We start from the raw sequence: 18248 nt of genomic DNA on the forward strand, positions 1-18248 counted from the left end.
TCTCAACTACACACATTGTGAGCCAGCGAGTAAAGTGTTTGACGCTTTATCTCTGCCAGTCCTGATGCCGTTCCACATTTGGTGCCAGCCTTGGGCCACTCACGCTATTGAAAAACAGGCTCTGAAGCTGTCATGCTCAGCACCCTTCAGCAGCAGCCGAGCTTTTAAAGGAGTCAACATTCATTTACAGTGTCATTTAGGCCCCACTCAGTTTTAATGATGTGCGTTTGGGCTAAGACTCTCCCCTTTTTGGTCAGTTTCTTCTTCCAGCGCTCCATCCTTCTGTCGGCTCCGTTCTTCAGTAGTTTGCATCGACATGAGCATTGACACATATAACACTTAGTCATGGGAACAAAGCAGGCGACTCAAGTTATTATCCACAAATTGAACTTTCTTTTGACCATTTAAAATCTAAATAGTTAGGAAAATAGTTTAGTGTCAGTTTCTATAATTGTCTCATCTGGCAGTGATTTATTGGCATTTATTGTATTTTTTTCAACCTTTGCATACATAAGTAATAAGGCACTGACTGACCCTGTACGTCTGTTTTGTTAACATTATATGCCAGCTAGCTTTATATAACACCGTTTTGTATTTTTGTTTTGCTATTGGCTAGTTTTTAATCTGTGTTAAAGGGGACATAGTACGCAAAATTAACAACAATGTTTCCTCATCATTAGTTTGATAGCTGTATTGGTTCCTGCATGTTTGAGTAATCTTGTATTGTAGGGTGCAACTGAGGCTCGAGTGCTCAGAATGCTGTTTTCACCTACCCCCTATGTTCATTGTGTTTATTGAAATAAATAAGACCCAGCGTGATACATGTAGACTTCTAAAATGTCATGTAGCCACTTTAAAAACAAAAAACAATCTCTTGCTTATGTTGAAATGTCACTATGAAGAGGCGGGGCTTATGAGTTCTGCAGTTTTTAACAGGAAGTCAAAGAACCTGTTTATATTACTAAGCCATTTTAGATCAATATTGCCATTTACAAACAAAAAAGACAAAAAATGATGATCTACTAATGACGTAATTGAATATTAAGTATCTGAAAAAGAACATAATATGTCTCCTTTAACAAATAGAGGTTATGCACTGACATATTTTTTTTTTCTAACTCAATATTCTGTCTGATTGGCAATGAGTGTCAGAATTATGATTTTTTATTTTTATTTTATTTTCTAGATCAACTTAATACAGTAAATTGAAACTAAAAGTAGTTTCTCCGACAGTGCAGAGCTTGTCTAGCTTGTTAGCTTTTGGCAGTTGGAGATTTAGGACACTTTAACTGCCCAACAAAAATGAATTTCCTCAACACACTCAGTCCAACTGTGTGATAAATGTGAGCGTAGCTGCAGTGTTCTGTTTATCTAGGTTTCTACGACTGTTAACTTTTTTAAATGTCAGGTACAAACTAAATATTCAGTAAAGTTGTAGACTTTTCAATTTGTTTCTAGGCTGCAGCAGCTCTTACAGGAGAACATTTCATAACTCACTGTTGACACTCACAAATATTGGGATGCCGCCTGTAAAACCTCTATTGGGTTTCAGGCAAAAGATTCCTTCCTGAGTTGAAAGATTTTGTGAGGACCGTTTTCCCATTCACTATGTTCAAAAGAATATTTTGATTGGATAGAACTATTGCTATATAATCATAGGACCGTTGCCATGCCGAATCCTTCTAATCATCCTTCCCCCTGAAACCCATGAATTGGCCTTGACTTGACTTGTCATGTGGGGTTATCCAGAAGAAGTTAATGTGCATTTATTAGGATAAGTGTTATTTCAGTAAGAATCGCCACTCATATCACTACAGTGCTGTTTGAGAAGTCCCTTGGCTCGAGCTGCAGTGTTTTAGAACCTGTGTAGGACAGTGGAGGAGACTGCTCTCGTCAGGGGTGTGATGTAAAGTTGTATTTTGCCCTGCAGTGGCCCAACTCCTGTACCAATCTCCCTACAACAAAACATCCTTGTATGTGCCGGAGCCAACCTGTGTACGCAGAGCTGGCAGCGGGCCCCTGGTCAGGACGGAGACGCATTACACAGTACAGTGTCACACAAGGACAAAGGCTGTGGTCCACTGTAGCCACTCTCTCCTGTGAAATCTCCTCTTTCCCTCCTCTTTCCCTCCTCTTTCCCTCCTCACCCTCTCTGTGCTGGCTCCCGGGGGCCCGCTTCACTCGCTCGGATCAATTTGCTGTTGATTCACCAGATTCTTTGGCCCAAGATCAAGCAGGAGAAGACAGAGCAAATGTGAACCCAAAGACGGAGGAGGAGAGAGAAGCTGGGAAAAGGGGATGACTTGAGAGGGATTTGTCAAGCTGTTTCTGCAAATGTCTGATTCTGTATTTATTTAAACATTTAAGCCCAGTTTGCACCAGTGTGTGACAGAGGAAATGTCACTGAAGGTCAGTTTACATTGTCAAAATCCTTAGAGCTTCAAAATCCTTTACTTGGATTTAGTTTGGATTATTGGGAATATTATACGCAACACTGGTCTGATTTATTTGACTCCGTATTTTAATATGAAATAAATAGTTCTGATATTTTAGAACGTAAATGGTCAACTTTATACAGCGCTTTTCTACCATCAAGGCAGTCAAAGGGGGGGAGTTGGGTTAAATGTCTTACCCAAGGACACAACGGCAGTATTCACATGAGGCAGCTGCGATTGCACCGCCAACCTGTGGATCTAACCGAGCGGGGAGTCGATCCTAACAAAACAATAGGCGGGTGGGTTATCAATCCATCCGTGGGCCAGTACACCTGGGCGACCTGTCAGGAGCAGTGGGCGACTGCAGTGCAGCACAGGGACTCACAAGCCACCATGTCACGCTCTGTAGTTGAACTTGGGACCCTCTCTGCTAAAGTGCTTGCTGCTCTGTCACCGACTTGATGAAGAGATAAAAAGCATGCACATGGGGTGTTGCTTGTTTAAAGGGGACACAGTATATACAACATTTACTTTTAAGTGCTTTTTACCATGTTATAGTTGTTTCCCATCTGATCACTTCAAGTTAGAGTGGCTCCTGCATGTTTGAGCCATCTTTATTCAATCAAAACACCATCTGATCCACCCTCGCTGTGTGAAGGAAAGGTTCCGTAGGTCTTTCCTTCCTGCTGCTGTCAGACTTTATAACAAAAACTGTTAGTACTGAACACTCGCAATACTGACCTAACCATGTGCAATTCTGTCATATGTGCAATTGCTGTTGGAATTCATGTGCAATTTATGTGCAACCTATGTGCTGTCGTGACACATATTCATGTGCAATTACTGTCGTGATCACATGCAATGGTATTTATGTATTTATTTATTTATTTGTCTATGGGAGTTTTTATTTATTTATAGGAGATCTTCTACTGAAAGTGTTTTTCAGACTTCCTATAAGTGATCTGTTCTTCTGTATCTACCTCTGTATCTACCTGCGTTGCACCAATGAAATTTCCCCATGTGGGACAATAAAGGAATATCTTATCTTATATCTTATCTCTGTACATACTTGTTTGTCTTTATCGGTGATACATGTTGGATTTAGCAGTGCTCCATGCTCGCCTACTGCAGCCATCAGCATAGCAGTGCAGCACTTTGCTATTATGACATTTATTGGAACGTACCATAAAGGGCCAGGGAGAAATTGCAGCTGTAGTTTTTGAACAGAAGTGAAGACTGAGACATCCAAAATATAAAATAAAGATCAACATATCATCATAAATTATAATGATATAGCAAACATAAACACAATATATCTTTGCAAATAATAGCAAATACTGGTATATAACGGCTTGAACCTCTTTCTGGTGTCATATTCAACATTTTTCAAACTGAATATCCCAAACGTTAGAGGCTAATATGTGTTGGTGAAGCCGTGCCTGAATGTAACACGGTGAACGCTCTGGCAATAACAGCCCTATGGGAGACATTGGTGCTACACATGAAATAGTGAAGCAATTCAATCTCCTGGCAAAGCGCAGGCCTGAGAACGTTAAACGCACAACTCATTTTACTTCTGTATTCCATTCACTTGTTGGGCCTTAAAATATGTTGAGACTCTCATAAACCAAAGCTCATACGGTGGAAGTAGTTGAGGATGTTGTGGGAAAGGAGCTGTGTGCATTGCAGTGATGGGGCTTCTTACACTGAGCTAATGCTTGTACTTGTGTGAATGCTGCAGACCTCTTCACACTAACGCTCAGGGCATTTCTGTAGAGCAGCTCTTATCTCAGATTGCCTTTTAGAAACGGTTGAAACGCCAATAACTGTCTGCAATGTTTATATTTAATAAAATACATTTATGATTAGAGATGTGTTGAGAGATGTGTAATGAGTGTCTGTGCCAGCTCCAAACGTGGATACATGGAGACGATTATACGATTAATCAATCATTTTGATTATTCAGGCCACAATATAATCATATAAACTATAAAATGATAATGTGAGAATTTCAAAAAAGCCTTTCAATTATAATTTATATAGTATTTATTTCTATATACATAGCATTTATAGTCATATGACAAACAAAGGTAAACCTAAATTTAAAGTGCTTTTTTTATTTATCTGGCTGTTTATGTCACATTCAGTTTGCTTTATCTTTCAGAAAGTTCTGTTTGTAAATGAATGGGAATGTAATAAAATTAAGGCAAAATCTGCTCTTAGTCGATTCTGCTCTTTTGTGATATCAGAACATATATAAGGCTGAACAGGAAGATGTGTAACTATTCTACTTTTACTATACTAGAGATGCATCACTCATTTAGATGCATGTAACTTGACTTTGCTTGCCGCCTTTAAGGTCAAAGCTGCTTCTTTGTGGAGGAGTCAAACGATGGTTCAATTCGATTTGGTCTAGTCGAGTGACATAGATACTGTACTGTGCCTGTCACCAAGCGAAAACTCTCCAATCACCAATGACATGGCTGCAAGAGCGCGTGTGATTGGCTGAAAGAACCAGGGAAATATTCTGGTTACAGCTTGCTCATTGATATGCTCCTCCATCACTCAGCACCCAAGAGGAGGATGGGATTTTACACTATTGTTATGGTGTGTAGAGAGCGCTCTCTCGCTCTCACTGTGTGTTGGAAATGCACAGTGGATCTGACAAATGCTTGAGGACACTAGAAAGAGTTGGCCAACACCAGAGAACAAACCACAGTGGTAAAGGATTCATTTGTGAAGGTGCCCTTGACATATCCTCAATGTCGATTCAACACAGTCCAAAATAGGATGGTTTAACAACTTTGAAAAGAGTATTTAGTTTGATAATGGAGCTTGATAATCACATTGGGCGGTTTAGTTTTGGCTGTTTTGTGTTTGGCGCATCATTTTTCCAGGGTCGAGAAAATGATTTGTCATCATAACATATCATTTATTACAGTTGCCACAATCTCCCATGTTAGAGACTATTGACTATGCCCAGTTCTTGGTTAAAAAAGAAAAAAACATTTTGATCTCTTTCATCAGGATCAGACATTTTTCTTTGGTTTATTGGTCTGTACTAATCAAATCTAAAGTTCTACGACCAACTGAAGGACACAGAAAAATATACAAGAATACCAGAATGTGTCAACCAGTAAAGTATTGCATAAAGTAAGACAAACAACAAAAGTATTAGTATATTGTTGTATGTTTTTTACTCTGTTTTTTACTTTCAGTCTGAAGAATATTAGATTTCCCAATATATAAGACCAATATTCCTTCTATAGACAAATACAACAAATTATATCACATCAGAAACTACTACTTTACATTCATTTGTAGGCCTTTCCATCAATTTAAAGGTATGAATATTGCTGTATGAATAGATAATATATATAATATTATTTATCAGTCACAACAACAAGACCATGTTGGGCCATGTCTAAAAGGTTTACGAATATATCCAGTTTTTGATGGATATGCTTTTCTTTGTAAAGCAGTGCCCTGTTGTGGAGATAAATATTGTGCACCGACAACAGCTGTGATAACTAACACTCACCACTGAGACAGATCATTAATAAGAAAATCCCTGGACTTTTTTCTATAATTGCGGCATTTTAATTGCCGTTTGAAATGGATTGTACACAAACAAACGACTCCCTGAACCTCCAAAGTCTGGATGTGTTGATCAGATTGTGTTCGCTGACCCTTCTCAAATAGAGGTATCCATCATGCTACCTTTTCTCCCAGGCCTGCTCACACCACTTACGAGAGCGAGTTTATGAATGATTGATAACAGTGAGAGGATGGGTGTCATGGTGGAGGAAGAGGAGAAGACTTCGGCTTTACTTCAGAAGGGAAGGGCTCGCTCATGGACACTCTATAGTCTGTTTGATAAAAGATGAATGGGGCCCGTTGGCACCCTGACAGACTGACATGTCCGGTGTGTTTATGTGTGGGCTGCGTGGGCGGGGGGAGGGGCGGTGCTACTGTCCTTATGACCTGGGTGTAGCGGCTGTCTCTCTGTATGACCTGCATGTTTTAGCACCAGCAATGATGTGCCCCAAGGACTATATTTGAGTTCAATCCAAGCTGTCCAATTGCTCTTTAATATTGATCGTGTTAGCACTAGCCTCTAACCACATTTAAATGAGGCTGTCCACATATTATATTCATTATTTCATCATTATTCATATTTTAAATAGTGGTAGGCAGATATGTATCGGCTAACGTCCTTAAAGACGTTTCTGTCTTAAAAACATGAAAGACAGAACTAGTTCATTTTCAAATATTTTCAGCAGTCCACGTGTTCTGCTCACTTAGCTAATAACTATTCCCCACAAAGAGCTTTTATAGACTGAATAAAATAAAACACTGCACTATCATAGGTCCATTTTACGTTCTAGAATTTTGATTGAAATTCTTATTGTCATAATCTCAGATGCTGGACAAGGACCAATACAACTCTATGGAAGATTTACTGTTTTTTAAAGAAATATAAACATAGAAATTGACAAATGTTGCTCTTTATTTGTATATCATGTTGTCATATTCATCTTATGTCTTAAAATCATTTAAGTGACAACAATCAGTAATGTCACCACTTTCTGAGGCTATTGTGAAAGTTCAGTTTTGTTTATTTATGCTGACATAGTTAAACTTTGTGCCAGTTTTTGTTTCAAGTGGACCTCGTAGACCTAGTAAATACAGTCAGAGGTCCATCTGCCTCTATAACTGTTAGATGCAAAGATGGACTCATTTTCACCTGAATAGATGCAAAGCAGATTTTACTTAATGGCGTGAAAAAATCTGGTACAGCTTTGGCTGATATTTAGTCTGGGGCCATGCAAATAACTGCTAATAGTGCACTTTAGTGCAAAGAGGGCAGTGCATAAACTATAATTACACTGCTCCATTGATGGTTAGTTGTAAAACAGGCTTGTAGATATCTCAAAACAATTTCTAAAAATAAAAATTCTGAATTTTGTAATATAGAGCATTGTGCTCTATAGACAGCATTACAGCTTATTGTGAATCAAGATCATGTATTTTCAGGAAAATTGTCCAAATCGCACCTACATATTGGCATTTGACATGAAAGATCCAATATCAGTCGATTTCTTGTTTTGTTTGTTTGTTGCTTTATGTGAATTATTTAAAATTAGCAGTCAAAAATATACTGGCTCAATTTACATTTTTACAAAGTATTGGTAAAGAGTGTAAGTCAGGCCAAGTTCAGATCATTCAAGAAATCCAAGACCTCAAAGTCAAAACATTTCCCCCTGAATTTGAAGAAATCCCTACAGATACAAAATAAGGTTAATGGTGAACCGTTCCCCTCTGACGTAAACCTTTGTGCTCACTTTTGTTGACATTTGCCTCCCTTACTTTCTTAATACAAAAGTATTATTGTGTTACATAATATTGTGCTGTTCTGACTGTCATCACAACATTGTGTAGATTCATAAATCCCTTTGCTAACAGAGAACAGAGGAGACTGCAGCTTGTAATGCAATATTGACTCCTTGCATTTCTCCCTGTTTCCACATATTTTATTGACACAACCTTAAATGCACAAACAACCCTTCAACGTGTCAGCCTGTATAAGAGTGCGACACAGCAGCGTTTTACACACCCCGAGGCTTTTTCTTATTTGTCTGCAATGCGACTAAACACGGCAAGAGTTACTGCGCCGTATCGGCCTGTAATGTGTTGGTGTCTTCTTTATGCCTCTCCCATGCAAAGGGCCCAACCTAATGGTGTGCTTTACTCTTACTACTACCAAGCTGCACTCTGCTCTCAGCACAATCGCCTTCACATTAAATAATGCAGCTGGCCATTGTGCACAATTTCCCTCCTCCTTGTTCATTGCAGCCTATATCAGCACATTTCAGCTCTCTCTGCTCCTCTCAGGAAGAACGTGTCTGTTCCACTGTTCGCCAGGTCTGCAAAATCAAGACATGATCATCATTTTGTTTTCAATTTGATTCAAATTGAAAACCAATCACAATCTCAGAGATGCTGCAAGGTTGGATTTTCCGTGTCTCATTATTAGGACTAAGACACTAATTAGCACCAACTTTGTGTCCCTGTGATGCACTACTTAAAGTACAGCCATGCATGGGTTGCTTAACTGATGTTAATTAGCTAACAGAGTCTGCTTCATAATATGGCAATTAATTTGTAGTTGATGAGAAAATACTGATGAAAAGTGAGTTCCTCTCATGGTCTTCATCTGAGACATAATGTGATGCAGTCGCTTGGGAAGGTTTTATTGAAGTTTAACTTTGTACTCCAGAGCTGGAGTCCTTCTCAGGATTAAGTTTGAGGAATAACAGTATATAAAGAAGATATGATGTTTTTCTGCCACTTAGTATAACTATAACACATATTATTTTACATTTTGTTCATTGTAAAACACAATATTGATATAAAACAGCTTGATAATTGAATAAAAAACACTGACTTCCTGTTCAAAACTGCACAACTGAGAAAATCCAAGCAGTGGAGTGACCTGAGCTCTCCTGCCTTATTTCAGGACAAGGATTACTCAAACATGAATGGAACATGTGACTCTTGATAAGCCGATGTGGGAAATGTGGGAAAACTTTTATAACATGGTTGGAAAAAATGATATTGCACATTTTAAAACCTACGCTTTTTTAACCAATTTGCCACAGTAATGGCTGTGTAGAAACTTCCACTTCAACTGCAACTTGCCTATTTATGCTATTACACATTTTCATCGTTTAGAAAAGTGTTTTATCTTTAGTGTCTCTGTTTGGGTCAAGTCAGTCAATTTTTAATCAATATGCTCATCCCGGTCTATGCCTCTTTCTCATTAAACTAATGTTTTTACTGCACATTTAAGCTTACCTGGTCCACGGTGGTCAATTAGCAGCAATGTTTATGAAACATGCTGCATTCTAATTCACTCCATCCTATTTGTGAATTTCAGCTTCCTGTTCCAGGAACCTTCCTGTACCATGTGTACCACATTTTGAGTTATTTTTCCAATTCAACACATAATATTATGTTTTAAATTGCTATTGTAACGGATCATATTTATCATCATTCTGTTATGGATAGACCATTTTAAGCCCAAACTACTTAAAGCTTCATTTTGATGCGTCTGTATATCCACAAAGACATTTATTTTCTCCCTCTGTTATTTCTTAAAATGTGTGACGCTTCGATCAATTGCCTGTGCCTTATTTGTTCGGCGTAAGCCTGGTAAATAGTCTAAAGACGATTGGGTTGGCTCAGAGCAATCAGCCACGGAGAGACGATGTTTGATCATCGTATTTAGTCGTGAAAACCTCCCAATTAGCCTGGGCTGAACACAAAACAGATTATTGATATGGGAGGGCCATGCAGTCTTTTTTGGTTTGTGGTTATTGTGGGCAGATCAGTTGAACCGTTTTACAGTTTGTTTCTGGTGTATGTGTGTGTGTGTGTCTTTGTGTGTGTACGTGTTTGTGTGTGTCTCTGTGTGTGTCTGTGTGTGGTGATTTCCCCAAAGTGCACAGATTGAAGAGTGCTTTCTTTCGACAGGATGATGAAGTGGTGCTACAGTGCGTGGCCTGCATTCAGAAGGAAAACCGCAAGTTGTGCCTGGCCGCCGAGGGACTGGGCAACCGGCTGTGCTACCTGGAGCCCACATCAGAGGCAAAGGTGCGTACACAGACAAGACCGGGGCCGAGCGGCTTGTTTTGAAACAGTTAGTACAAGCAGCGTGGGATGTCCCGGCTTCAGATGTCTATCCACATGACAGGTGCTAGTTTTGGCCAGCAAAAGTGTATTGGCAAGCATGATATACGAACAACATTAAAAAATAATTGAGTAGAGCAATCTCTGACACAAAGTGAAGTGATTATCGCATTATAATATTGGCTGTTACATATTGGGCAGTTTGGAACGTTTTATAAGGAAATGAAGAGCAACGCAGCCCAGGAGTTGGCTGTATATTCACACAATCGTCATAAAAAGTACAACAAATTATATAATACAACATATGAACAATTTCACAAATGTAACAACAAAGCTGTACCACAACAACTCACAGGACTTGCTATACATTTTTAACTTATTGACATCTGATACCAGCAAATATTGTTATCAAGAAAATTATTTAAAGTTATTTGGCAAAAGAAAATCTACATTTTAAACAAGTGGGTCAGAAGTAGAGACCGATGGGCGATAAGCTCTGGTGATATGTCCGTGCTGAGATGTAGGGTGTCGATTGATTATTGAAATTACAACTGATCCACAGGCTTATTGCACAGTGCAAAAGTAAGAAAACTAAGAGCTGTGTAATAAATGTCTTCGTTTGGTCAGGTGGTGAGCCAAACCAGACTATTTTACACCAATACACTAAAAGTCAAATATCGGCCTGATATATCGGTCCATCTGATATAAAGGTCCAAACTGCAACTTTTTGGAAGTGTTGTCGTTTATTGTGGGTTTTATCTTAACACATGACAGACACAGGGAACAAATCAGTGCAATATGTTGTACAGTTTGTTCTGAAACTAGACAGGTATGCAGAGTTAAGTTAGACAAATAATAGTTTTGCCATAAAATATGTTCAAGGTTTTCCTAAATGTATATGAAATGTATTTAAATATCACCAAACCAATGCTGAAAATAATGAAATAATGTTAGCACACAATACATTTCTCAAACATGTTGTTGCCCGATATATAATGTAGCTATTTTTACTCACACGTTTACCTCACACGTTTATGTTGTAATCAGAGAAATGTCGCTGGAGGCAGTGGTCTGGAAAGTGGATCTTGTGTAATGAAAGGTTTAACTCACTCAGACGTACGCGCGGTGGAAACGCCAGAGTAAATGTTGATGTTTTGGTCCAACAGGCGCTCAGTGAAGCCGAGCACAGAACGCTGCTCATCTTCACAAACGAAGGATTCACAGTGTGGATGATAATTAAAGAAATATCTAGTCAATCATGTCAAGATATTAAAGGGGCTGTACCTTCAAAACGGGAAAAACTGAAGTAGTTAATGTCACTTACCTAATGCCTTTAGAGCATCACATTTATTCACCACAATGAGTTATAAGCGCTTTTCACAACTTTCAAAGACCAGATTGGGTAAAGCTAACAACTACTAGCATGCTAACAACAACTAGCATGCTAACGACGCATTCCCTGCCTCGCTAAGAATAACATGGTTTATAATTTGATGCAGAGAGTGCTCAATGGACTCATTTTCACCTGAATATCTACTTTTACAATATACCTATATTTGATTTTATTATATGAAAGAAATCGGGTATTACAGGGAGTTAAATCTGATTTAAGTTACATATAATTTGTATATAGTTTTTTTATTGCATGGTGCCCTTCCTATGTCCATGTTCTTTACTTATCTAAGAGGAACAGAAACATTTGGTTGAGATTAAAAGACAAACACATACAAACACAAACATTCTTGCCCAAAGGCGCAGACTTATAAAACCGTGGAGGGAATACAGAGACAATTCTGGTACAACGAATTGAAAGATGTCGCTTTAACGTCGGAGCAACAGTTACACGACATTATATAAGTCTTTATTCCACATCTGCGTGAACATCCTCTCTTTAAGACCCCAGTGCATGACGCTTCCCCAGTATGACACCGCTGCATGCATCTGATGGATTGTTTTTCATAAACGCTGGCGTAATTGCCTATAGCGTTATTGCACACTTGCAACTGCTGACACATCTGCTGCTCGTCTAGTGCAAAGTTTTAATGAGCACAATTGAATTAGATCACATTGTTTGTAATCAGGAGAGCGCATTGTAAAATTATGTATTAGCAATTTAAATTAGGATCTTGCCGCGCTCACTAGGAGGAAAGAAAACCACAGAGTTATAGAGATATTACGAGTTATTGATTGCTCCTGGAGGGTAACAGAGATGCTCACACCTCGCACAGGTTTAATGTGACATTAGTGCTGCTAATGGCCCGTCCATATTGACCCTCTTTTAATTTTGATCTATGATTATCAATCCTGCAGAACAGCTGATGGTGTTTGAAAATATGGTTTGAATTATCACATCACTGCAGATGTATTGCACTATTACATTTGTAAGGTGGCTATAAAAGCTACATGAATGAATTGGTTTAAGATAATATAAGATGATAGCAATTGCAAGATGTAGCATATAGTACATTTTGTTCCTAGTCACAGATTTTCATTTTCCATTTCATTTTCTCTTATGTGTATTTCTCTTACGGGAATTGCTTTTCTACACAAATTCATGTCCTTCATTTCTTTTATATCAGCAATATGGTTCACTCATGACAAACATTTCCATTTCAATGTACACATCATATGCATAATAAGTATTTTACCGTGGAAAACAAGAGGGAGGATCCGAGTATATGGGATGATACTGAAATTCTGTGTCACATTTATCATGTCCAAGATAATTGCGATTAATGTTGATTTCACTATAACTATTTACATTTCTTACAGTTTCAAAATGCGAGGTAAAAAGACTTCTTATGGTACATAATTTGGTAGTATAGAATTGCACTTGTGTTAAAGTGAAAACAACAATGAAGAGAAGCATCTTGGTGGTATAAAAACTATTATGTTTCTTATAATACTTTCTTTCTCTTTTTATCACAGTTTTATAGGTATTTGTTATTGTCACAACTCTAACTGTGAGTAAGGCTGCATTGGAATCAAACCCACCATACTGTATATTTATTACCGATGCAAAAAGTCAGGCACGCTAACCACTCTGCCACTCTATTTACTCATCCTACGACTGTTTGAATCTCACATTATCGACATTGTTAGCAAATACATTTTTTGTCGTCATTATCTGTCCACTCCGGCCCTCACCCTCATCTAACTGCGCTCCAGCCAGTTTGTTTGTGTTGGTTCTGATCCTTTCACCCAATATTGAATGGTAATTAGCCCTGACGCATGTGATGGATGCTTGCTCTCTGTGCACTCCGTCTTCATTGCGTGGCATTTTTATGAAAAGCCAGCGCACTGCCCCTGGGACCAATGACAACCCAATCGCAACAAATCAAAGACGGCAATTTTTGGGGGGAACGCTAAATTAGATTCCTCCTTATTTCTTGTATTCGTAAGCTTGTTACAGGATGGAAAACGAGACAAAGTGAAGGAAGTGGTAGATTTAAACTGCGCGTGGTTCAAAGGCGGCATCAATCAGGCTGAGAGGAGCGTGATTGTGATATATGACCGGGCTTCTTCCACTTGTCACTGTGTCCACTGAAGAGGACATGCCTATAGCGTCTGACTTACTGGCATTGATGTGCAACTTTGTAAGGCCAAAAAAATGCTATTCAATTATGACAGACTTTTTTTTTCAAACAATATATGATTTAACTGCATTCTTTCTCCGCAAATGGTCGTAAACTCACTGTCGCAATAAAGCTGCCGCCCTCCTCTTTGGCTTAAAATGCACTTGCTGACAGAAGTGGTCACCCTTCATCTCTTAACGCTTCACTCAACCCCCCCTTTCTTCAACTCAGGTCAAAGGTGTACAGTGTATTCAATGTTAATCCTGTGCAAAGTATATATACAAACTGTGTCGACCATATAAGGAGCCAGCTACGATAAGATTCAAACTGCTTTATGTCGTTATGTCATGTCACAATAACTTCTAAGCAGGAAAACCGCAATAAACCCTTTTCTAATTGTACAATAGCATTACAAGCAATAAAGAAAACAAGCAGAATGCAACATTTTTGTAGTATGTTTGAATCAATTAATTAATTTAATGATTTTATTTCATTCAGAAAATATGGAGAGAGAAAAAAAAACACAAAACAACAATGACAACAAACAAAACATGATACAATTCTATAATGTACACACGCACTAGTTATTTTTCGACTCTCTTCAAAGCTCTACGCTCAAATATTTTTGTTGAAATAAAAAATTACAGTACACAACAACAACAACACACAAGAAATTATACACAGGAAAATACTGTTATTTATAGAACAATAAGTTGATATAGTGACAGTCCTACACATTGGTCATCATTAGTTTTGCTTCTGCATATATAGTCCTCACCTGTGAATGACTTAAAGGCGGTATGGACGATTTTTCGGCGATTTGAGAACGCAGGCGGAAGTGCGCATGCGCACTCCCCGTGCGGACTGATACAACACACACGTGCGTTTGTTTATTAGCGCGACGGAGCGCATCGCATCTCTCGTCTCCAGTAGATTTCTGTCCACTTCTGCGTCAGCTCGAACTGTCTTTCTCCGTCTTCATTTTGCCCCGTACACTGAGGGAACTATATTATGATAGATCCATGCGCTTAGGCACGCGGAAACGTGGGGGCGAGCCTGACGCGGCTGCAGGTGAGCGATAGGTGCGTTTTATGATTGATACGTGGCAGGACAAATGATTTATCCACGCCACGAGGAAATATGATAAAAAATTGCTGAAAAAAAATCGTCCATACCACCTTTAATTTACTTGTATTCACATTATTTATTCAACAATTTCTCTTGTATATTATCACCAGCTTTTTTAAATCAAACATTCTGAACAAAATTGCAATTTAATCTTTTGTTTGTAGAATCTATAATCCAGCCTCAGCGTGGGTTCTGCAAAGTTTGCAATGAGGTTAGAACTGTCTGAATGAACCAGTTTGGGAGTTTGGATGCTCAGTAAAGAGGCCAGCGAAGGTGCCATCAAGAAACGGCCATCATTTATCTCAGAGCCATACCTCACACTGATCCTAAATCCTCATTCTGTCACTGTATTTCCTCCCATGTCCCTTGTTTTGGCCTGGTTTGCTTATGGGCATTTCTCCTTTTCATTATTCCCCCATAAACTCTGGCCCACAGACTTGGCTTATTTAAGTGCATCAAAATGACCGAGTACACTTAATCTATTTTTAAAGCACCTTTTAATGAATATCGCCCACTCAATTAAGACAACCGAGCTCGAAGAGTGGGGAAAATGCACAACTCGGCATGATTTTTATGAGTGAGCATCTAATCCAAATATCCCCTGTGGAGCAATTTCAACATACGCTTCATATCTGGGACTGTTTTTCGCTTAGATTGCACCATTTCTCTCAGGCACTTAATCAAAATTGGAGTTGACAGGAGATAGGATTGCATGGAGATTCCCCCATCACGGGTGCTTGGGTTAATGACAGAACAGATGCTGGAGTATTGGTCAGCAAGGTGTTTGAAACACCTGATCAGAAAGTTGTGTTTATTTAATATACATTTTTATGAATTTGGATCACATACAGATGGTTGTGGTTTTGGTGCAGCTTGGCAATTGAAAGAAGTTTTTAAAGATGAGAAATGTTACACAACTACAATCCTGCAATGCAACGCTGTACCAAAAGAACATTCCATCAAATTGTTTTTGTGGCCATTAATAAGATTCTGATTCTATATAAATAATTGATTGAAAAATAAATAAAAAATCCAAATTTACGGAGAAAGAATTGATGTATTCATTGGTTTCAGCTTCCTGCTATGTGCAACATTTTAGGACTTTTTCACTATTGAAAAGATGTAATATTTTGTTTAATTAATTTACATTTAATTATTTTTGTTTATCAAAATACATTTGGGGAAGTTAAGTTAATCTACTTATGGCCTTTTCCCACTTGTACCAACTTGACTTTTCCAGTACCCTGTCCCCCCTTGGGCCAGGTCGATCCAAGCAGGGACTAAACGTGACGTCCACAGAGCGTCAGACACTGATTGGGTAAAAGTGTAATGTTTCTGCAGCAGGAACAGAACACCTCTGTGTCCTCCCTAAACAAGCTGCGCACGACACGAGTTCACAGTCTGAACCATTTATAAACGACATCATGTCATGGAATTAGACATACACCGATGCTATTCCGTAACACATTGAGAACACAATTCAACTTAGAATATGAAACGACACAGAAAATATCAGACATTTGTGTGGCATGCATGGGAGAAAACGCGGGGACTGATCACGTAAGCTGTTGTAAGCAGCTTGCGTGATCCTCCTGCGTCTCACCCTGTTTTTTCCCATGCTGGTTGGTTTTATTAGATATTCTGGAATAGGCGGGTCACATTTCTCATTGGTCAGCCTCACATCAAGGCACTTGGTATTTTTCCGTAGAGATAAAGCCTGCAAGGGGTGGTGCAACTCCCCCCCTGGGGCAACATTCTTTGGCCCATCTTTATGACCCCTTCACAAATAAATGCAGTTTGTCACACACCCGTTCTTCTCTTAGACGAATGATGCAGATAAAATATCACTATTATGCAGATAAAATACATCACAGAAATATACTCATTATATTCACATTTTATCACACATCAACTGCAGACCACAGACATCAAGAGAGTGATAACATCGGTGTGACCCCCGGGAGCAAAGACTGAACTATGGTGAAAAAGTCCACACACTTACTACCACAATAATAAACACAAGTTGTGCTAAAGCTAGCACAGCTAGCATCAGCTGCTTCCTCCTCCAGAGTAAAACCACTCACTTTGAGACAATAAAGAAAATGAGGGGAGCGCTGCACTTCTAGTTTAGATGTACGTCCAAACTGTGTATTTATCATTTTTGAAATGAGGTGCAGTAGTGCAGATAAAATCTTTTAATGCACAGAAAGTTGATGATAAACTGCACAGGAAGTGTTTACTGTGTAATCTACAGCAGCTTCACCAACTCTTCCAGCGTGGATTAGAAACAAACTCATTTGCCTCATGTTTTATTTTTTATAAAGAATGCTTCAAACTGGATGTTTTGAGGACTGGGTGCAATTGAATTGGAGAGGAAAATACAACAAGGACATGGATTAGAACGCTGTAGTTTAACTTTAAAGCTTTACGAGAAATGAGTAATAAAGTTTCATCCTGTTTGTTGTTTCCCGTGCTTGTATTCTTCCTCTTTGTCTTCTTCTGCTTCAGTCTTCTTTATTGGTGTTTACTGTGGCAGTTCTGCTGATGTTTTATAATGTGTCAAGCACTCGTCCAGTTTTACACAGCACCACTGAGTATCAGTTGTAATGGAAATACATCCAGGGCTGAGTGTGGCTACGAGCACAGAGCCGAGCCGAGTCAGGACTAATGGAAAAATTATATTATTATTATTATAATGTATACTTATACAAATAACTTGTATCACACAATTCAAATCTGCGTTTCTTGTTTCCTTCCTAGTATGTACCTCCAGACCTGTGCATCTGCACCTTTGTGCTGGAACAGTCCCTGTCGGTGCGCGCCCTGCAGGAGATGCTGGCCAAGAGTGGACAGAACAGTGAAGGGGTGAGTGTTCTTTACATGTATCTCCATCATACACACCATGGACTACAATTTCTTTAATTTTCATAGCAAAGCTTGGCATTTATAACATATTCAGTGTCTGTATTAAGAGGATTAATGCAAGAGTGGCTTTGGGACTGTAGGTGCGCACGGTTCAGTGGCTCAGTGAATATGAATGACTCTAGTGGTAATTCTTTGTCTGTTGTTGCGTGTATGGGGATTGAACTGGTGCTTAGAAATAATGGTTACAGCTAAACTTGTTACAGACTTATATATATTATTATGAGAAGGTCATTCAAATCAATGAACAAAATCTCTTGATTTATCTTCTCCTTTTTATTTTATTTTGATTAATGTTAAAGCTGGTATATCTCATTTTCACTCCACAAAACCAGAAGTAAGATTCATAAATTACCAAACTCTATCGAAACAAATTAACAAGCTTTATCTAAACAAACTTACTTTTTTGTTGCTACCTGTAAAGTAAATGAAGATCATTGAGGCGAATGTTGATGTTGATTTATGACTTTAACCTTTCGAGTAACATTTGAAAGCT

General features: G+C 38.7%; 1 protein-coding gene across 1 annotated transcript in view; it reads left to right on the plus strand.

Annotated features, from left to right (window-relative positions):
* Positions 1 to 18248, plus strand: part of LOC140371097 (ryanodine receptor 3-like) — a 113545-nt gene that overhangs the window by 23148 nt on the left and 72149 nt on the right. Inside the window, exons 2-3 of the mRNA XM_072458399.1 lie at positions 9972 to 10091; positions 17591 to 17695. Coding sequence (XP_072314500.1) covers positions 9972 to 10091; positions 17591 to 17695 — 225 coding nt within the window. The remainder of the gene's footprint in view (positions 1 to 9971; positions 10092 to 17590; positions 17696 to 18248) is intronic.

The sequence above is a fragment of the Eucyclogobius newberryi genome, unplaced genomic scaffold (genome assembly GCF_026437365.1).
Source record: "Eucyclogobius newberryi isolate DKJ021-1_F unplaced genomic scaffold, fEucNew1.0.hap1 SCAF_21, whole genome shotgun sequence".
Lineage (NCBI taxonomy): Eukaryota > Metazoa > Chordata > Actinopteri > Gobiiformes > Gobiidae > Eucyclogobius > Eucyclogobius newberryi.